Source organism: Pelophylax lessonae, assembly GCF_965119305.1.
Source record: "Pelophylax lessonae genome assembly, chromosome: 5".
Classification (NCBI taxonomy): Eukaryota; Metazoa; Chordata; class Amphibia; order Anura; family Ranidae; genus Pelophylax; species Pelophylax lessonae.
This window is the reverse complement of record NC_138772.1, coordinates 442,946,860-442,964,292: the sequence shown is the minus strand read 5'-3', so window position 1 is coordinate 442,964,292 and position 17,433 is coordinate 442,946,860. Positions and strand designations below refer to the sequence as shown.

Genomic DNA, 17,433 nt, shown 5'->3' with positions numbered 1-17,433 from the left:
AGCCTATAAAACTGTCAAATAGAGAAAGGAAATTTGAACCAAATTGATAAGCTTTTATATTTGAGGAGAGAGACATAGCGGGAGACAAATAACCTGTATGTTGTAAATTACGAGAAAAGGTCATAAAAAAGTCAGACCTCAAGGCAACAGATTGAAGTCTAAAGAAAAGTCTGAAATTGTGGCAGATGTCAGAGTGGATGGAAATATGTAAAGCCTGATACAAGAAACATAGAAAAGCCTTTTCCTGGCATCAGATGGGCACCAGCACCAGTTTTACAAAAGGAGTTTTATAGCGGAGAGAGTGATATCCAGAGGAATAACCCTGGGGGCCGCAGCTGCACAGCCATAGATAATTCAGAGGGCACAATGCCACACTTCAGAAATTCTTTCCATGTAGGTGGCTGAAAAGTGAACCTGGCTTGCAGAGACATTTATGTTTACCTGATTTGTCACTGCTTTGGGTAATAGAAAATGCACAATGACAGGAGATGTGCTTGAAATGGAATTACTTTTTTTGGGGGGGGGGGGGGGGGGTGTTATTATTTCTCTATGCAGGTGGGGTTTTCAACTATAGTGAGACCAGAGCCCAGTAAATTCTCCCAAAACCTTCCTTGCCCTCACAGTAGAAAAAAAACTATACTAAAACCACTCCAATTATTTGCCACTGGATACCTCCACAGAGCTGGCCTTTCTGTGCTGCAGGGGTTAATATGAGCGTGTGGGCAGGTGCAGTCTGTGTTGTCCACTGCAGGTGGCATTCAACTTCAGCGGCAATGCAGTTGGGGAAAGAAGATGGAGAAACTTGGTTCCACTATGATTGCCTCAGTCACAAGGGGGCCACTATCTGACTGGATGCTGGACAGAAGCCAATAGCGCCCGTTGCTGTCTCAGCCAATGAGGAGGGAGAGTCCTGGATAGCTGAGGCTCTCATGTAACATTGTTAGATTTAGTTGGGGCTCAGGTAAGTATTAGAAGGGCTGAAGGAGGCTGCTGCACACAGAAGGTTTTTTTTATCTTAAAGTGGTATTCCAGCTGGGGAAAAAAAAAAGGTAAAAGTCAGCAGCTACAAATACTGTAGCTACTGACTTTTAAGATATACCTGTCCAGGGAGCCCCCAATGTCAGCACCCCAGCCAATTTTTGGATTGGCTGTCGGGTGCTGCCACCACAATTCGTTCTAAGGGAAGTCTTTTTGGCTTCACAGCCAATTCACTACTGCGCATGCACAAAGTGCGCTGCGTAATTTAATTGGCTCGGTGGCGGGGGGAAGGAGGAGGGGGCTGAACTTCCGAGGTCCGGCGCCGTGGCTTTGTCTCCCAGAAGTGGCGAAGGATACCTGTCAAAAACAGGTAGCTGTTCCCCTCCCCCCTGAAAGGTGCTAAATGTGGGGGGGAAGCAGATGAGTGGAAGTTCTACTTTTGGGTGGAACTCTGATCTAATGCATAGAATTCATTACAATAAAAAACCTTCTGCCTTTAGAACCACTTTATTAGTGCTTTGGTCCATTTAATAGATGTTTAGGAATATATTTACTTCTTGGGGACTGGTAGAAATGATACCCTGTGAAGGAGGGAGAACTTACCTAGAGAGAGAGAGAGAAAAGAAATGTGTGATAAGCGAAGAATAGCACTAAATGATAGCAGTTGCGAATACCTAGGACAGGGGGTGAAAGTGACAACTAGATTGATGGTTTTGTTATCCGTGCCGAATGGAAGATAGAAGGAGGGGACATGATGTCAGTTGAATCAGGATCAACAGTATACTGACAGGGAGAAAAATGTGTGTGGAAGGAGACAACAAATGGACTTGAATCAATCTGCTAGGCTGTACTCTAATATACAGCGAGCGATGCCCTCTGCATTCCATCAGCAGGCAGAGCTGGGGCACCAGGAGGCTGGCAGCAGCAGCATGTCTCCCTGACTTTAATATAATATACAGTGTAAACTGTATATTACGGAGGGCACTGCTGGATATTATATTGCAGCTGGGGAGGCATGCTGTTGCTGCCAGCCTCCTTCTGCCTCAATACTGCACAAACAGTAAGCCACAGCCATAGCTCCCAACTCTCCCTGATTTCGAGGGACTGTCCTTGATTTGGAACAAAGTCCTTCCGTCCCTCTTTCCTCCTCATTTATCCCTCATTTTTGTCTGATCTGTATAGTTGTATATAAAATGCACTATTTATCTTTCAAAAAGTGTTTCACAGTGCTAAGCCTTTAATCCAATTTCTAAATTGCTGCATTGGTAAATGTCAAAAGGAATAATAAAGGTAAAAAAAAAGAGAATCTCTTGAGGGTTTAATTACCCTTTTTTTTTTTTTGTATAATTCTCCCTTAAGTGGGCGTGGCAGAATGTGTGTTCTATGCCTACATACTTTTGCCAATAGGTGTCTCTCATTCCCATCTCAAAACGGTGGGAAGTATAGCCTCGGCCCAGTAGGAGAGTCTGAGGTCTAGTAGCAGGCAGTAGCCCAGTAGGAGAGTCAGGGGCCCGCTAGCAGGCAGTAACCCAGTATTAGAGTCTGGGACCCACTAGCAGGCAGTAGCCCAGTAGGAGAGTCAGGGGCCTGCTAGCAGGCAGTAATCCAGTAGGAGAGTCTGCGGCCCACTAGCAGGCAGTAGCCCAGTAGGAGAGTCAGGGGCCCGCTAGCAGGCAGTAATCCAGTAGGAGAGTCAGGGGCCTGCTAGCAGGCAGTAATCCAGTAGGAGAGTCTGCGGCCCACTAGCAGGCAGTAGCCCAGTAGGAGAGTCAGGGGCCCGCTAGCAGGCAGTAATCCAGTAGGAGAGTCTGGGACCCACTAGCAGGTAGTAGCCCAGTAGGAGAATCTGAGGCCAAGTAATAGGCAGTAGCCCAGTAGGAGAGTCTGGGACCCACTAGCAGACAGAAGTCCATTAGAAGAGTCTGAGGCCCAATAGCAGGCAGTAGCCCAGTAGGAGAGTCTGCTGCCCAGCAGCAGGCAGTAGCCCAGTAGGAGAGTCTGAGGCCCAGTAGCAGGCAGTAGCCCACTGGTTGAGAACCACTGCTCTATCCAGCACAATATTCTCTGCTTACTATAATAATGTCCATCTACCGTTAACAATACAGCTTATATTTATTGGACATTGGATGGTCTACAATTTATATTTTTCTGTTTATCAGCATATACATAATTTAATAGAAATGGAATACCATTTAGGCGATAGAAGGGCAGACCTTTTTGAAGATATCAGTAGCTGGAAGTGTTTGGATAGATATGCATGACATGTATAAATCAAAGGTAGGGCTTAAAAGAGTTCTATGATCACAGCTTAAACGTTCGTTTTATAGCATCAGCATTGCAATAGCAACACAAACAAAAGTTATATTTGACAATCTAATAAAAGATTACTTAAAAATCTTCTTTCGTGTTGTGAGTTCTGCCTGTCTGTTGGCCATCTATTTCTACAACTTCCTCAATTTCATGCATGCTTTGCAGTTTCTCCACTGCTGTTTACTTTCAATTGCTAAGGACTACATATCCAATGGTACCTTGTTGCATGCAAACAGTGATTTCTGTACTGACCCCACCTCCTGAAACTCCTTTTCTCAACCAGTGACATGCAAAGGTTTGGTGATGCCTGGATCAAACTCCTTGATTGTATGCCCCTCATGGAACATGCGAGTTCCCATGCGATTCCAGCACGTTTCATTTAAATGGGCTACAAAATGCACTGGACCATGAAAAAAGTAGTGCAAGCACGGTACTGTGGCAGTAGTACTGGGCAATTTGGTGCCTGCAAGTGTACTGTGTTTGCGATCTACTTTTGTGGTGCTGCTAATAATACAGTGGCACCTGCAAAAAGATTTCACAGGCAGTGAATTTGCCTGTGGTGTGGGAAATGGGTACAGAACACACCTTTCCCGCACCACGAACTGCGAATGAGCCCTTACACTCAGGTATACGGCCTAGTGATGAGAAATGTAAGAAAGGAAGACATTTTAAATGAGTAAAAACTGATAAAACATAACATAAACGCTTTATTAAAATTTAATATCAATCGTAGTTTTCACCCTGGAGCCACGATCCCCTCACTCTACCCTCCAACCATCATAGCTTCCATATTGGCCTGGTGAAGACTTAGATCTTTCACCATGAATGTAATCCCTTTATCTGGAATTCTGAACCTGCATCTCACCAACTGGCCCAACAAAGGCCTTGTAATGATAGCTACACTCTACGATAAAGATTCCAGTAAATCATTTGACCAGCTCACTTCAGAATTAAATCTGACACCATCAGATCATCACCAATATCTTCAAATCACCAACTGCCTCAAGCATAACCCTCATATCAAAACCATTATAAGCCCTACAAGCAAAAGCCTATTTCATGAACATCACAAAAGAAAAAAAAGGAATTTGCCTATTTTACTTCCTCCTAGGTGAAAAAATGGTCTTCTCAAAGCTTCCCCTGTTCTGCAAATGGGAAAGAGACCTGCAGCAATAATACTCAGACCAACAGTGGGAGGCAGCTTTTTCTACCATTTACAAAGCTACTTTCTGCACTGCTCTATGGAAACTGACCTAAAAGATTGCCCAGCATTGGTATTTAACTCCCTCAACCTTAGCCAAGTTTAAGGGGCACACTTCTCCACATCGCTGGAGAGCTTGTGGCAGAGTGGAAACAATTTTTCACATATTGTCCCCAAATCCACCACTTCTGAAAATCCATCTTCCACATAATAGGTGAGATTGTTGGAAAACCCCATACCTCCCTTCCCTGCATTAGCAATTCTGAATTTAAACATAGGCCCCTTTCACACGGGTGCTCCGTATGTCCGTATATCACCCCATCCGTTGGCGGGTGATATACGGACATAATGCATGTCAATGGGATTGCGGATGTCAGCGGATGACCATCCGCTGACATCCGATTTGTGTCCTTTCAGTTCTGTTCCGTTTTTTGGAACGGAACAGAACCCTATTTTTTTTTTTTTCGTTTCATAAACGGAACAGACGCAAAATCGGATGTCAGCGGTATCATTTGCTGACATCTGCAATCCCATAGACATACATTATATCCGTATATCATCCGCAAACGGATGGGATGATATGCGGACATACGGACCGGATGACACAAGTGTCATCCGTGTCCATGAAAAAAAAAGTGCTGCAGCGGAGGAAAAAAAACTGAGTGGCTGTGTGAAAGAAACCATAGAGTAAATACCAAGACAGTCGTGAAATATGGTGACCTATATACTATTAGCAGCAAGGCTCTCAGTGACCAGGTTAAAAAAGCATCTGCACCTCCAAAGGTGCTTGAAGTAGTTAATCTGATCCATACCCATTACTCTTATGAACTTTTACTCACTAGGGATAGGAAGAACTATTTACGTGAGAACACAGACTGGTCCTCTTGGACGGAATGATATAAACCATATACTAGTGGTACTTCTATATAACTTATCCATTTTGCCCTGCTGATATGATCCTAACACTCTCACTACATGAACCTGCACCCTGTATCTATCCTTTTTCATTGACTGGATGGAACAAGTTTGTTAATTCCTATTTTGTTAACCACTATGTTGTAACCTACTATGTTGTTGATCTCTGTTGCGCTATGATTTTCACACATCAAGAGTATTAAGCCTCGTACACACGCAACGATTATCGGCCGACCGATCGTCCGTCTTTTGTCCAGAGTGGTGTTTTGTTGGTTGGAAGGTGCCTAGACTGCACACGAATTTTCTCGCCCAACAAAATTCTGCTTCAGAAGTGATGTCATGTGTTGGTTTGCTTTCTTTGTGTTCTTTCTTCTCTGAGCATGCCCAGTCTTGCTCATTAGATTTTTCCCTGTCGAAATCTGTACTGACTGCACGAAAATCGGCCGTGTTTTGACGGGGGACAAAAATTTTATAGCCTGCACACCAGATTTTTTTCAGCTGAAAAGTCGGAGTCGGTTGTCGGAATCATCAAACTCACAAGCCGAAAATCGGCAGATCGGTCGTCGGACGAAAATTCCCTGCCGTTTTCGACGCATGTGTACGAGGCTTTACTCTGCAATCTCTTCTATGCATACTTGTTTTTAAAACTCAATGAAAACTTATTGAAAAGAAAATTAAATATAAATTAGTCCCATTTATTAGGTTTGGCTCCCCAAATGAGATGATCTCTTGTCAGAAAACACTTCATTATTTACATAAACTGTGAGGAATTCATTTTTAATGCTAATTAAAGTCAGGTTGGTCATTCGCTCTGACTGACATCAACATATGGAGAACAGGACCGTCATTTCCACAATCAGTAAGGGCAAAGCTTATAAACCTGGTAATGTCTCTGCCTGGAAAACATAGACACTGGCTGGACTTTACCAGGTTTATAAGGCATTGGGGAAATGACGGTCCTGTTCAGATTCTTCATATGTTGATGTCCGGGTGTAATACAGTGGGTTGCCCAGCAGCCAGCCACTATAGACAAATCACCAGCAAGCAGCTGTGACAGAATGACTGAGAGGCTGCCCAGCAGTAGTCTGTGTCTGTCCTGCCCTTTGAGGCCCAATGTAGGCTTGGGGCCGTTGCACCCGTGGCCCCGGCCTCTGCTTGCCACTGCTTTCAGCACCTTTGTAGTTCAGAAGGCAGGCTCTGTGAATATCGTGACACAGCAGTGCCTACTCATAGGGCATAGCGAATATACAGTAAAGGCCCGTACACACGTAGCGATTGTTGGCCGTAAATATTCGGCCGCCGAACGATCGGCCGATTGTCGGCTTGTTAGTATGATGCTTCCGACAACCGACTGCGACTTTTCGGCTGAACAGAATCGGGTGTGCAGGCTATAAAATTTTTGTTGGCCGTCACCAGAACGGCCGATTGTTCGCCAGTCAGTACAGAATTCGGCCAACTAACAGCAGATGAGCAAGACTGGGCATGCTCAGAGAAGAAAAAACACATGGAAAGTTAACCATCACATGACATCACTTCTGCAGTCGGCTGTTGTTGGCCGACAAAATTCGTGTGCAGTCTTTAGCACTTTTCCACCGACAGGACAGCACCGGACAAAAGACGGCCGATCGTTCGGCCGACATTCGGTACGTGTGTACGGGGCTTTAGTCAAGAAATTGCAGTGTAGGGATCTTCACAAAGTAAGGCAAGCCATATATTATACAATTTTCTTTCCTTCCACTAAATCCTCCATCAACACAGTCATTGTTGATGGGGGAATCCCTCCCACAACGCTATTGTGTTCTGCCAGCGGGGAGCCTTCCCTGCCAGCAGAACACAATGAGCACTGTAGGCTGATATAGCCATCGGCACTGATCGCATGCAAAAAATCAGACATAGATGGATCGAATCTTATCCGGTCCCTGCTAAACCATCTGGGATTCGATCCATCTATGGCCAGCTTAGGTTTAGGAACTTCAAGATCATTCAGATAATTAGGAGTAGGCTAGAAATAATTGAAATTTAATGTGGAAATGAATATAGGATTTTGCCTTTTGACCATAGACTTTAAAATAGTCTTAATTTTAAAGTTTACAATACCAGTAACTTGTAAACACAAATCTTTCCTTTCCCCCACTTAGAAAATCAATAGGTTCTCTTTAACTTCCCTCCCCAGCAGCCTACACTTACCTTCCATTGACTCCCTAAATAGGCAATGCACAGATCTTCTTTATATAAGTAGTTCTGTACATAGAGTTTGTTATGTAACAGCATACAGGCTTTACACACCATTTTTGTGATGCAAATATTTTTTTTCTTGTATAGGATTCTTGTAAACAACCTGCAGAAGGTAATTGAAAAGCAGAGTCCTTCCAGGAAGCGTAGGTCCCTATTGAAGTATGACTATGAAGACTATCATACACTGGAAGAGGTAAGCATTGGGTTCTTAAATAGAAATATTTTAGATAACAAAAGCATAGGAAAAAATTGGACTTTCAGGTGCTATACACCTCAAGAATGGACACTATATACTAATGTATCATTAAATCCTATATTTATTAAAGCTTATTAAAAGTAATAAAAAAGCTAAAATGTACAACACAGTCACACCTGGTGATCATATTACTGTATATTGCAAAGCGCCTTATATGTCCCACCCACACTAATATTATAGAGATACCTTCAATTGCATGAAAATGTAATTCAAGATTTTCATGACAAAAAACACAAATCAGATGTGTTTCTCAGATTCTGTTTCTTCAGGACATTTTAAAGGTGAATGATCATAATCAAATACATATAGGTGGTAGCTGCACAGGTGAAACCCACACGCCAAGGAAGGAATCGGCCCAAAGGTAGCATCAACCACCCAAAGGATGCCCCACCATGAGTTTAGGATAAATGGCCAGTACCGTCTAGGTGCCCAATTGATAGGAGGATCCCATGCATAAATCTGTTAAAAAATCAACCAACAGAACTCTACTATTCAAACAGCAGTACATCAACATCTTCCCATAAAGAGTGAAGTAGGCTTTATGGATGGGATTCTCTATATAGTACTATATAAATAATTTGTATGTAAATGTCCACAGTCTAGGCACTTTAAAGTCCTTGTTCAGGCACTTCCTGTTATAATGTGACAATTCTGTATCTATCTCCCAGTTTTTCCCCTGCATTGTCACCCTGCCACACAGGCTTCCAATGGAGCCTGTTTAAATCACATTATGTAAGCATGGCCATTGCTGTCCTTATTATTGCTATGAGAAATACCACTCTGCAACTATCACTGGAATGCATGTAAACAGCAAGACGTTGAAGGAGATCAGCAACACAGAGATGCAACAAAGCATTAAAAAAGGCGAAAATGCGTATTCTATTTTATTTGATACTTTGACATAGTGCTTTAGCAATCTAAATATCATTCAGTTAGTGTTTACATCTACTTTAAATACTCTGACCTAAACATTCTTTATAAATCAGGCCCCCAGAAACATAAAAAGGAAGGGTACAGGGTACGATACTCTCATTCAATGTGAAGTGTAATCTTCGGTGCTTCAGGGGTTAATAGGATCAGCTGGACCTGACACAGCACCTCATTAAGAATCTCAACTATGCCTGCTCTTTCTGTCCGCAGGCTCCATTCATAAAAGCTGTACTATAGCTTACATCAATGAAAAGCATCCTAGAAATGGAGGAGGCAGACCTTTCATTTACCTCCCTCCCCCACCCTCCATCCTTGTAACGCTCCTGCGTTTTACGTATGATGTGGATTTTCAGCTGCAGAAATATTCCACTTCAGTAGTCATGTAGAGAAACGCTGAGACACCATTCCCAACTCTCAATGACTCATCATGTGTGGATGATCTCAATTCAGCAAGTAAATACACACACTCAATAAGATGTTTCCTAGAGTGACTTATGTATATAGTAACACAGTGATGATAGGCTGAAGAGACAGGTTGGGTAGAGATGGTAGATGACAGACACTTGAAAGGAAATGTTCTTGAAAGTAAGATAGTAGCAGATGGGATGCAGCTAGGTTTAGCAATCATGTATGGTAGTAGATGACAGAGTAGCACGTGGACATACAAGAGAGATCAACCCAGTGCAAGAACAGGTGGTAGTAGGCTCAAGAGCTAGCAATCTTAGATAATGCAGATGTAGTAATAGTCCTTAGTATGCAGAGCTAGATAGTGTAAGCTTTAGTATAAAGGTTATAGAGGTTTCCCCTGTGGGGTACTTATCACTAATAGCAATGTAGCAGAGGAGAGGTTCGGCAAGAGCGGATGATCCGGTAGCGGGATACAGGGATCAGCGCAGCGTGGTTCCAACAGCGAGGTATGCTTGCAAGCATGAGCGCTTCAAGACAGGTTAGCATCAAGGCACAAAGCAGTTTGAACGAACACATGTGAGTGAGAGCCGGCGATCTAAATAGCCATCCAGTCCGGCGCTCAGTGATGACAGCATCAGTCTTAAAGGTGTATGCGCACCTTACCAAAAGAGAATGGTGGGGCGCATACACTTATGAAAGAGTAATTAGGGTACCCAAAGGTACCAGAACATTACAATCCTCCATTCATAACACAATTTTCATTAATGGAAGCTATAATATAAATTGTATGAATGGATGGGGCGGGCATGCATAGTCAGTCACCCTTGATAAGTGCCTATGACAGGTCCAGGACATGAATTAACCCCCCCCCCCCCCCAGCATTGGAAGTTTACAGCTGCGGAGCTATGGGGGAGCAGAGGACATCTGATTTCAACCAAGAGAGTGGGCAACCAGCACAAAGGGACACTTCACATTGAATGTAAGTGCTGATTTAAAAGAAAATAAAAAATAAACTTAGGCTTTAAATTAGGGATCGACTGGTTATCGGTAAAGCCGATATATCGGGGGCCGATATGCACTTTCCCCGATATATCGGAATCTTCCCTGAGGTTACCGATATTGCCGCATTCGGCTCTGATCGGGTCTTCATGTAAAAACCCGCAAGTGATGTCATGACATCACTTCCGAGTACTCGGCGCCAAATTAAAAAAAAATTATGGCATTCAAAACAGCCAAAATTGGCGTTTTGAATACTTTTAAGTGCAGAAGAGGGGTTTGGGGTCTTTTAGACCCCCAGATCTCTCCACAAGAGTACCTGTCAAAAAAAAAAAAAAAAAAAATTTTAATGTACGAAAATATTGGCCAATATCGTCCGATACCGATATGCGATGACCAAAAAATCGGTATTGGCAATAAAAAAACGATATCGGTCGATCACTACTTTAAATAGGGATCATTTACTTTTGTATAGTGATGGAAATTTTGCATACACATAAAATAAAGGAATATTGTATTTCCCATTTAAAATGTCCATTTTCAAAGCAATTAGCTTTTCCATTCACCGAATTTTATCATAAAATTGGTAGAAACAATTGTTTTATGAAAGATCTTTGTGTTTTCAGATTGAGAAATGGATGCACCACATGAATAGAACTCACTCAAATCTTGTTCACATGTTTTCAATTGGAACCTCATATGAAGGAAGACCATTATATGTGCTTAAGGTAATATGACTGATTATTCAGTTTTCTATTCATATTTGTAACTGTTGTGGAAATTTTATTAGGACTAGTGTGGAAATTTTTCAGGATGTGTTTTATTTAGCTTGTCATTTTGGCCCCTGTTGTCAGTTTGCTTGAAATACGCTCATTAGAGCATGTAACGGCAAAAAGGCATTGAGGAAATACTACTGGCAGTGAAAACTCTCCTTTAAATGTGTAGACGCGTTCGCTCTACATAGACGTCTCCGCCGGTGAACACTCCATGCGCGGGTCTGTTTGCCGGTAGAGATCTATGTGTATTGCGGTGCGAAGTTCAAGGATCAAGCAGCAAGGATATGACCACCAGTGGGGGCCCCTGTATAATGTGCAGATTTGTTCCCCCGGTGGGGATATGTTTGCTCTAAGAAGTCAATATCATTTTTATATCTATCTGCCTTTATGAAGAGATAGACTCGAATGTCTTTCTACTGTGCCTGATCACCATAGTGGAAATAGCATGGCTCTTTCCCTGCAGATAGCCTCAAGTCTATGGGAACAGTAGTACAATCCTATTAGACATTGTCCTCTGAACCTTGCTTAATGGGATTCATGCTAGTAGTAGTGGCGGGAGTGCATGCACTAGTTTGATCAGAGCAACGTTCATGGTTCTACACGCTGGTTTCATTGTGTAATGTTAGGCGAATATTCCTCTACACGTGGGTTTCGTTGTTAACTGCCGTGCGCGGATTTCCATGCGCCAACGGCGGGAAGCTGTGCATGCTGTTCAGCTCGTTCACAATCGTGTACTCCCCCTTTCTATTGTATATTTGAATGTATACAGGTGTGTCATTGGCTGATTCTATGTGAGTAACTTATGTCATGTGACTGTACATTTGGAACTGATTGGCTGATGTTGTATAGCCATCACTTCCTGCTGTTATCCCTGTGTTGTCCCGTAAATAAATGGAGCACAAATGCATTTCTATCGAGCATCCAATGTGATAACAGCCTGCGTGTCTGTATTACGGGGTACTGCTGAGTGCGCTCCATTACCTTATACAAAAGAGCTGAGAACTGTGCATTTTAGCACAACGGGATTAATTGCACTTGGCGTATATTAATATCCAAAAGTGCACTTATTAGCACAACTGAGTTATTTGCGCATTAAGCGCACATTAAGATCCAAAACATAGCCTAACACCCACCACAAAAAAAGCTTTCTTTTTTAGAAAGATCAATAGACTACGAGGACGCTCACTAGAACTCTCACAGCTCATTGAAAACTACAAGCCGTCAACTGCAATGGCTTGTAGGCATTTAATCACAGGAAACGGTGAATGAATGACAATGGCGGAGCCCCAAATGGCCATGCTGTTTTCAAATAGTGATAGTGGGTGTGGGGAAAAGATCCTTGGCCCACTGTCACATGGAGGGGGAAAGGAGAGGCTGCAGATGCAGGAGCGTGTTACATGTTTCACCTTTAAAATGGGTGGAAACATATAACATGTTCCAAAAGTGAGCGTATCCTTAAAAAAGATAGTTGCAACTCTTAACAAAGAACCATGTAATTCTATAAGTGCACTGTGTTAAATGACATGCAGCCAACCTCCAGTGGGTTAGATGAAATAATGCATTCCTCAACCCACTCATTTAAATTGGAACTAAACTCTGCAAATCCTAACCTCTTCTCCAACAATCCAAGAACCACAAGGTCCCTCACTGGTACCAGCATCTTTTCCTTGGCTTCTTAGGGGTGTTGTGACTTTAGCCAGTTTTACTGACAGGAGCGGGTTGACTTCCGGACTGAATAACAGGCTGCCACCTAACTAGTTCTAAAAATGCTCCCCCCCCCCCCCCAACCCTCATGCTGACTAACTTGTGTATGAGAAATGTTCATACTTACTTATTTTCAGCCCGCTATGGTCTGAAACCGCTATGGCACCTGCAGGAGAGAGCATTCCACAATGGCTGGAATTTCTAGAAGCGGTGACATCATCCATAAGCTTCCTATGGCCCATCCAATGTCAGTGCTCCCCCCTCTCCCCTGCAGCCGCCGCTGGCTGACACAGGGGAGCTGCGTCATGTGACCAGACTGGTGCAGCCTGAAAATAGGTAAGTAAATCTTTCTTACACAGGTTAGAGAGCTTAGGTATTAGGAGGGGCATTTTTAAGACTTGTCAGGTTTTAGCTGAAATTCTACTTTAACTCCTGCCCATGCACAAGAGTTCTTTCATCCTGGCTGTTCTGCAATACATAGCCCATCTATTTGCATTTTTTGTATCTTTAGTGCAGCTTTAACTGTGTAAATAGAGGCTAAGATGGTGCCATCCTCATGAGTAAAGGATAGGAGACTTTCATTCTGTTTTAACTATAAAATAAGCATTTGATAGGTTAGATGGGGAAACCTTTACGATTACACCCTGGGGCACCAAAATATGTAGAAATGTAATTTACCTTCTACAAGGAAACAATAATGGATACTTGTTTGTAATACAAAATGACTATTGCATTAGACTCATGTGACTTTAACATGTGTAGCCTGGAAACGATGAGTGAAAGGCTTAATCTAATAGGATCCCCATTATGCCAGGCTGGAATTATATTGTGCTGTCTGTTTTGTGTTTGTTACAGGTTCACTAATGTTTGCAGATTGTACTCTCTATGGTTACAGTAGTTGAAGCTAGATGCTTTTCAGGTTGGGTCCTAGCAAGATTCAGTCCTGCAGTTGTAAAAGGACTACAAATCCTCACATGGCCTCTGCATGGAGTTGTAGACTTTTAGCAACTGAACAGTCACCGTTTGTCTATGACTGATTGAGCTTAAGACTTTTTTTTTTTTATATACTGTATATTTTGAAAAAAATGTAACACTGCTACGAGTGCTAAAGCAGATGGAACAACATTTTCAGAAGTTAAAGGCTATTTCAGAATTGAGGTTCAAATTTCAGAATTGCATGACAATTGAAATCACATTGATTTCAGTAGTGCCTGTTCACATCAATGCAGTGCAGCTGTGATGTGACTTTAAGGAAAGTACCTGTGCTACTTTGGTGCAAAGTAGTGCAATTTTTTCGCTGTAGGCTTCAATGGAAACACATCAAAATCGCATGTGCACGTGTTTTTGATGTACTTAAGCTATTCTGATGCAGATTTTTACCCAACGATTCTCCTCCTCCCTCCCCCAGCAGAAATCGCACCAGTATAAAAATTGTGTCAAAAACATAAGAAAATGCAGCAACTTGCACTACATAATCGCATTGGATATCAGATAAAACTGCAGCTGCACCAGTGGGAACTAGGCCTCTAACCACTTGCCGACCGCCGCACAACTATTGGGTCAGCCCCTCACAGGCAAAGCGACGTAGGACTACGTCGCTAGCCTGTGAGGCTCTAGGGAGCGAGCGAGCGCGCGCCGCCGAAGGCGCGCTCCTGCTCGGTCACGGACCCCCCCCCCCCCGCACATGTGCCCGGCGGACTCGATGTCCGCCAGGCACTCGCGATCGTCTGTTACACCGGGAGAAAGGCAGGCGGCTAATGTAAACAAAGCCGCCTGTCATTCTTCCCTGTGTAAGAATGGAGATCATACGGTTCTGCTATGTAGGACCGTTGATCTCTGTTCTTACACAACAAGCCACATCCAATCACAGTTAGAATCACGCCCCTAGGGACACACTTAACCCTTCCCTCTCAAAAAAAGGTAACCCCTTCACTGCCAGTGTCATTTTTACAGTAACAGTGCATATGTATGGCACTGATTACTGTAGTAATGTCACTGGTAACCCCAAAAGTGTCAAAAATGTCAGTCAAGGGTCCGATCTGTCCGCCGCAATGTCGCAGTCCCGCAAAAAATCGCAGATCGCTGCCATTATTCGTTAAAAAAAAAAAACAACAAAAATGACAAAAATCTTTCCCTTAGTTAGTAAACTAGCCAAACATATGTAGCATAAAACAAATTGGCCTAAAATGTTAAAAATTTAGATTTTTACATTTTTTTGGGGGGGAATTTCATATAAAAAAATTTGAAAAATATTGTTATTTTTGCAAAATTGTCGCTCTTTTTTTACATGTTTATAGCGCATGATCAAAAAATCGCACAGGTGATGAAATACCACCAAAAGAAGGCTGTATAATATTAACTAGAAAAAAAAGTTCGTCGAGACAAACTTTAAGTTGGCTTGAGAAAGCCTGACCAGAAAGTTTGAAAAGTTTAGATCGATCGATCGATAGATAGAAAGGGTTTGAAGATAGATAGATAGATAGATAGATAGATAGATAGATAGATAGATAGATAGATAGATAGATAGATAGATAGATAGATAGATAGATAGATAGATAGATAGATAGATAGAAAAGGTTTGAAATTTTTTTTACCGCCCCCCACCCACGGACTGTCTGTCTGGCTGCCTTGCGACAGCAATAGAAGTCATCGGATTTGTTTTTGTTTTTTTAAAGACAAGCTAAAAAGAAAAAAAAAAAAAAAAACAAAAAAAAAAAAATTTTACCGCCCCCCACCCGCGGGGTCTGTCTGTCTGCCTGTCTGTCTGCCTTGCGACAGCAATATAAGTCATCGAATTTGTTTTTGTTTTTTTAAAGACAAGCTAAATAGAAAAAACAAAACAAAACAAAAAAAAAAAATTTTACCGCCCCCCCCACCCGCGGTCTGTCTGTCTGGCTGCCTTGCGACAGAAATATAAGTCATCGAATTTGTTTTTGTTTTTTTAAATACAAGCTAAATAGAAAAAACAAAAAAAAAAATTTTACCGCCCCCACCCGCGGGGTCTGTCTGTCTGCCTTGCGACAGCAATATAAGTCATCGGATTTGTTTTTGCTTTTTTTAAAGACAAGCTAAATAGAAAAAAAAAAAAAAAAAATTTTACCGCCCCCCCACCCGCGGTCTGTCTGTCTGTCGGTCTGGCTGCCTTGCGACAGCAATATAAGTCATCGAATTTGTTTTTGTTTTTTTAAAGACAAGCTAAATAGAAAAAAAAAAAAAAAAAATTTTTACCGCCCCCCACCCGCGGGGTCTGTCTGTCTGCCTGTCTGTCTGCCTTGCGACAGCAATAGAAGTCATCGAATTTGTTTTTGTTTTTTTAAAGACAAGCTAAATAGAAAAAATAAATAAAATTTTACCGCCCCCACCCGCGGTCTGTCTGTCTGTCTGTCTGCCTTGCGACAGCAATATAAGTCATCGGATTTGTTTTTGTTTTTTTAAATACAAGCTAAATAGAAAAAACAAAACAAAATAAAAAAAATTTTACCGCCCCCCACCCGCGGTCTGTCTGTCTGTCTGCCTTGCGACAGCAATAGAAGTCATCGGATTTGTTTTTGTTTTTTTAAAGACAAGCTAAATAGAAAAATCAAAACAAAAAATTTTTTACCGCCCCCACCCGCAGTCTGTCTGTCTGTCTGTCTGTCTGTCTGTCTGGCTGCCTTGTGACAGCAATAGAAGTCATTGAATTTGTTTTTGTTTTTTTAAAGACAAGCTAAATAGAAAAAACAAAAAAAACAAAAACATTTTTTACCGCCCCCCACCCGCAGTCAGTCTGTCTGTCTGTCTGTCTGTCTGTCTGTCTGCCTTGCGACAGCAATAGAAGTCATGGGATTTGTTTTTGTTTTTTTAAAGACAAGCATGATTATCAAAGTTACTAGCATGTTGATTGAGTCTAGTGGGATTTGGAGCTTGGGTCATCTGAACATCCTGTCAATGAAAGTCTATGGGCATTTTTTGGGTTTTTAATTTGAATTTTTAGGAAAACCGTAACTCAAACCAGTCTGAAAAGATATAGCACACCGAGTCAGAACAGTATGAAGGTCTGTGCCGAGTTTGGAGTATGTAGCTTGAACGGTCTAGGAGGAGATAGTGTCCAAAAATTTACCGGCCAGAAAAATAATAAGAAGAAGAAGAACTAGAAAAAAAAGTTCGTCGAGACAAACTTTAAGTTGGCTTGAGAAAGCTTGACCAGAAAGTTTGAAAAGTTTAGATCGATCGATCGATAGATAGAAAAGGTTTGAAGATCGATAGATAGATAGAAAAGGTTTGAAGATAGATAGATAGATAGAAAAGGTTTGACATTTTTTTTACCGCCCCCCACCCGCGGTCTGTCTGTCTGTCTGTCTGTCTGCCTTGCGACAGCAATAGAAGTCATCGGATTTGTTTTTGTTTTTTTAAAGACAAGCTAAATAGAAAAAACAAAACAAAAAAATTTTTACCGCCCCCACCCGCAGTCTGTCTGTCTGTCTGGCTGCCTTGCGACAGCAATAGAAGTCATCGAATTTGTTTTTGTTTTTTTAAAGACAAGCTAAATAGAAAAAACAAAAAACAAAAAAATTTTACCGCCCCCCACCCGCGGTCTGTCTGTATGTCTGTCTGTCTGTCTGGCTGCCTTGCGACAGCAATAGAAGTCATCGAATTTGTTTTTGTTTTTTTAAAGACAAGCTAAATAGAAAAAAAAAAAAAAAAATTTTACCGCCCCCCCACCCGCGGTCAGTCTGTCTGTCTGC

The 17,433-nt window shown here is 42.1% G+C and overlaps 1 protein-coding gene across 1 annotated transcript in view; it reads left to right on the top strand.

Moving 5' to 3' along the window:
• CPA6 (carboxypeptidase A6) overlaps positions 1 to 17,433 on the top strand; it is a 192,544-nt gene that overhangs the window by 141,255 nt on the left and 33,856 nt on the right. Inside the window, exons 4-5 of the mRNA XM_082259328.1 lie at positions 7,727 to 7,832; positions 10,856 to 10,957. Coding sequence (XP_082115454.1) covers positions 7,727 to 7,832; positions 10,856 to 10,957 — 208 coding nt within the window. The remainder of the gene's footprint in view (positions 1 to 7,726; positions 7,833 to 10,855; positions 10,958 to 17,433) is intronic.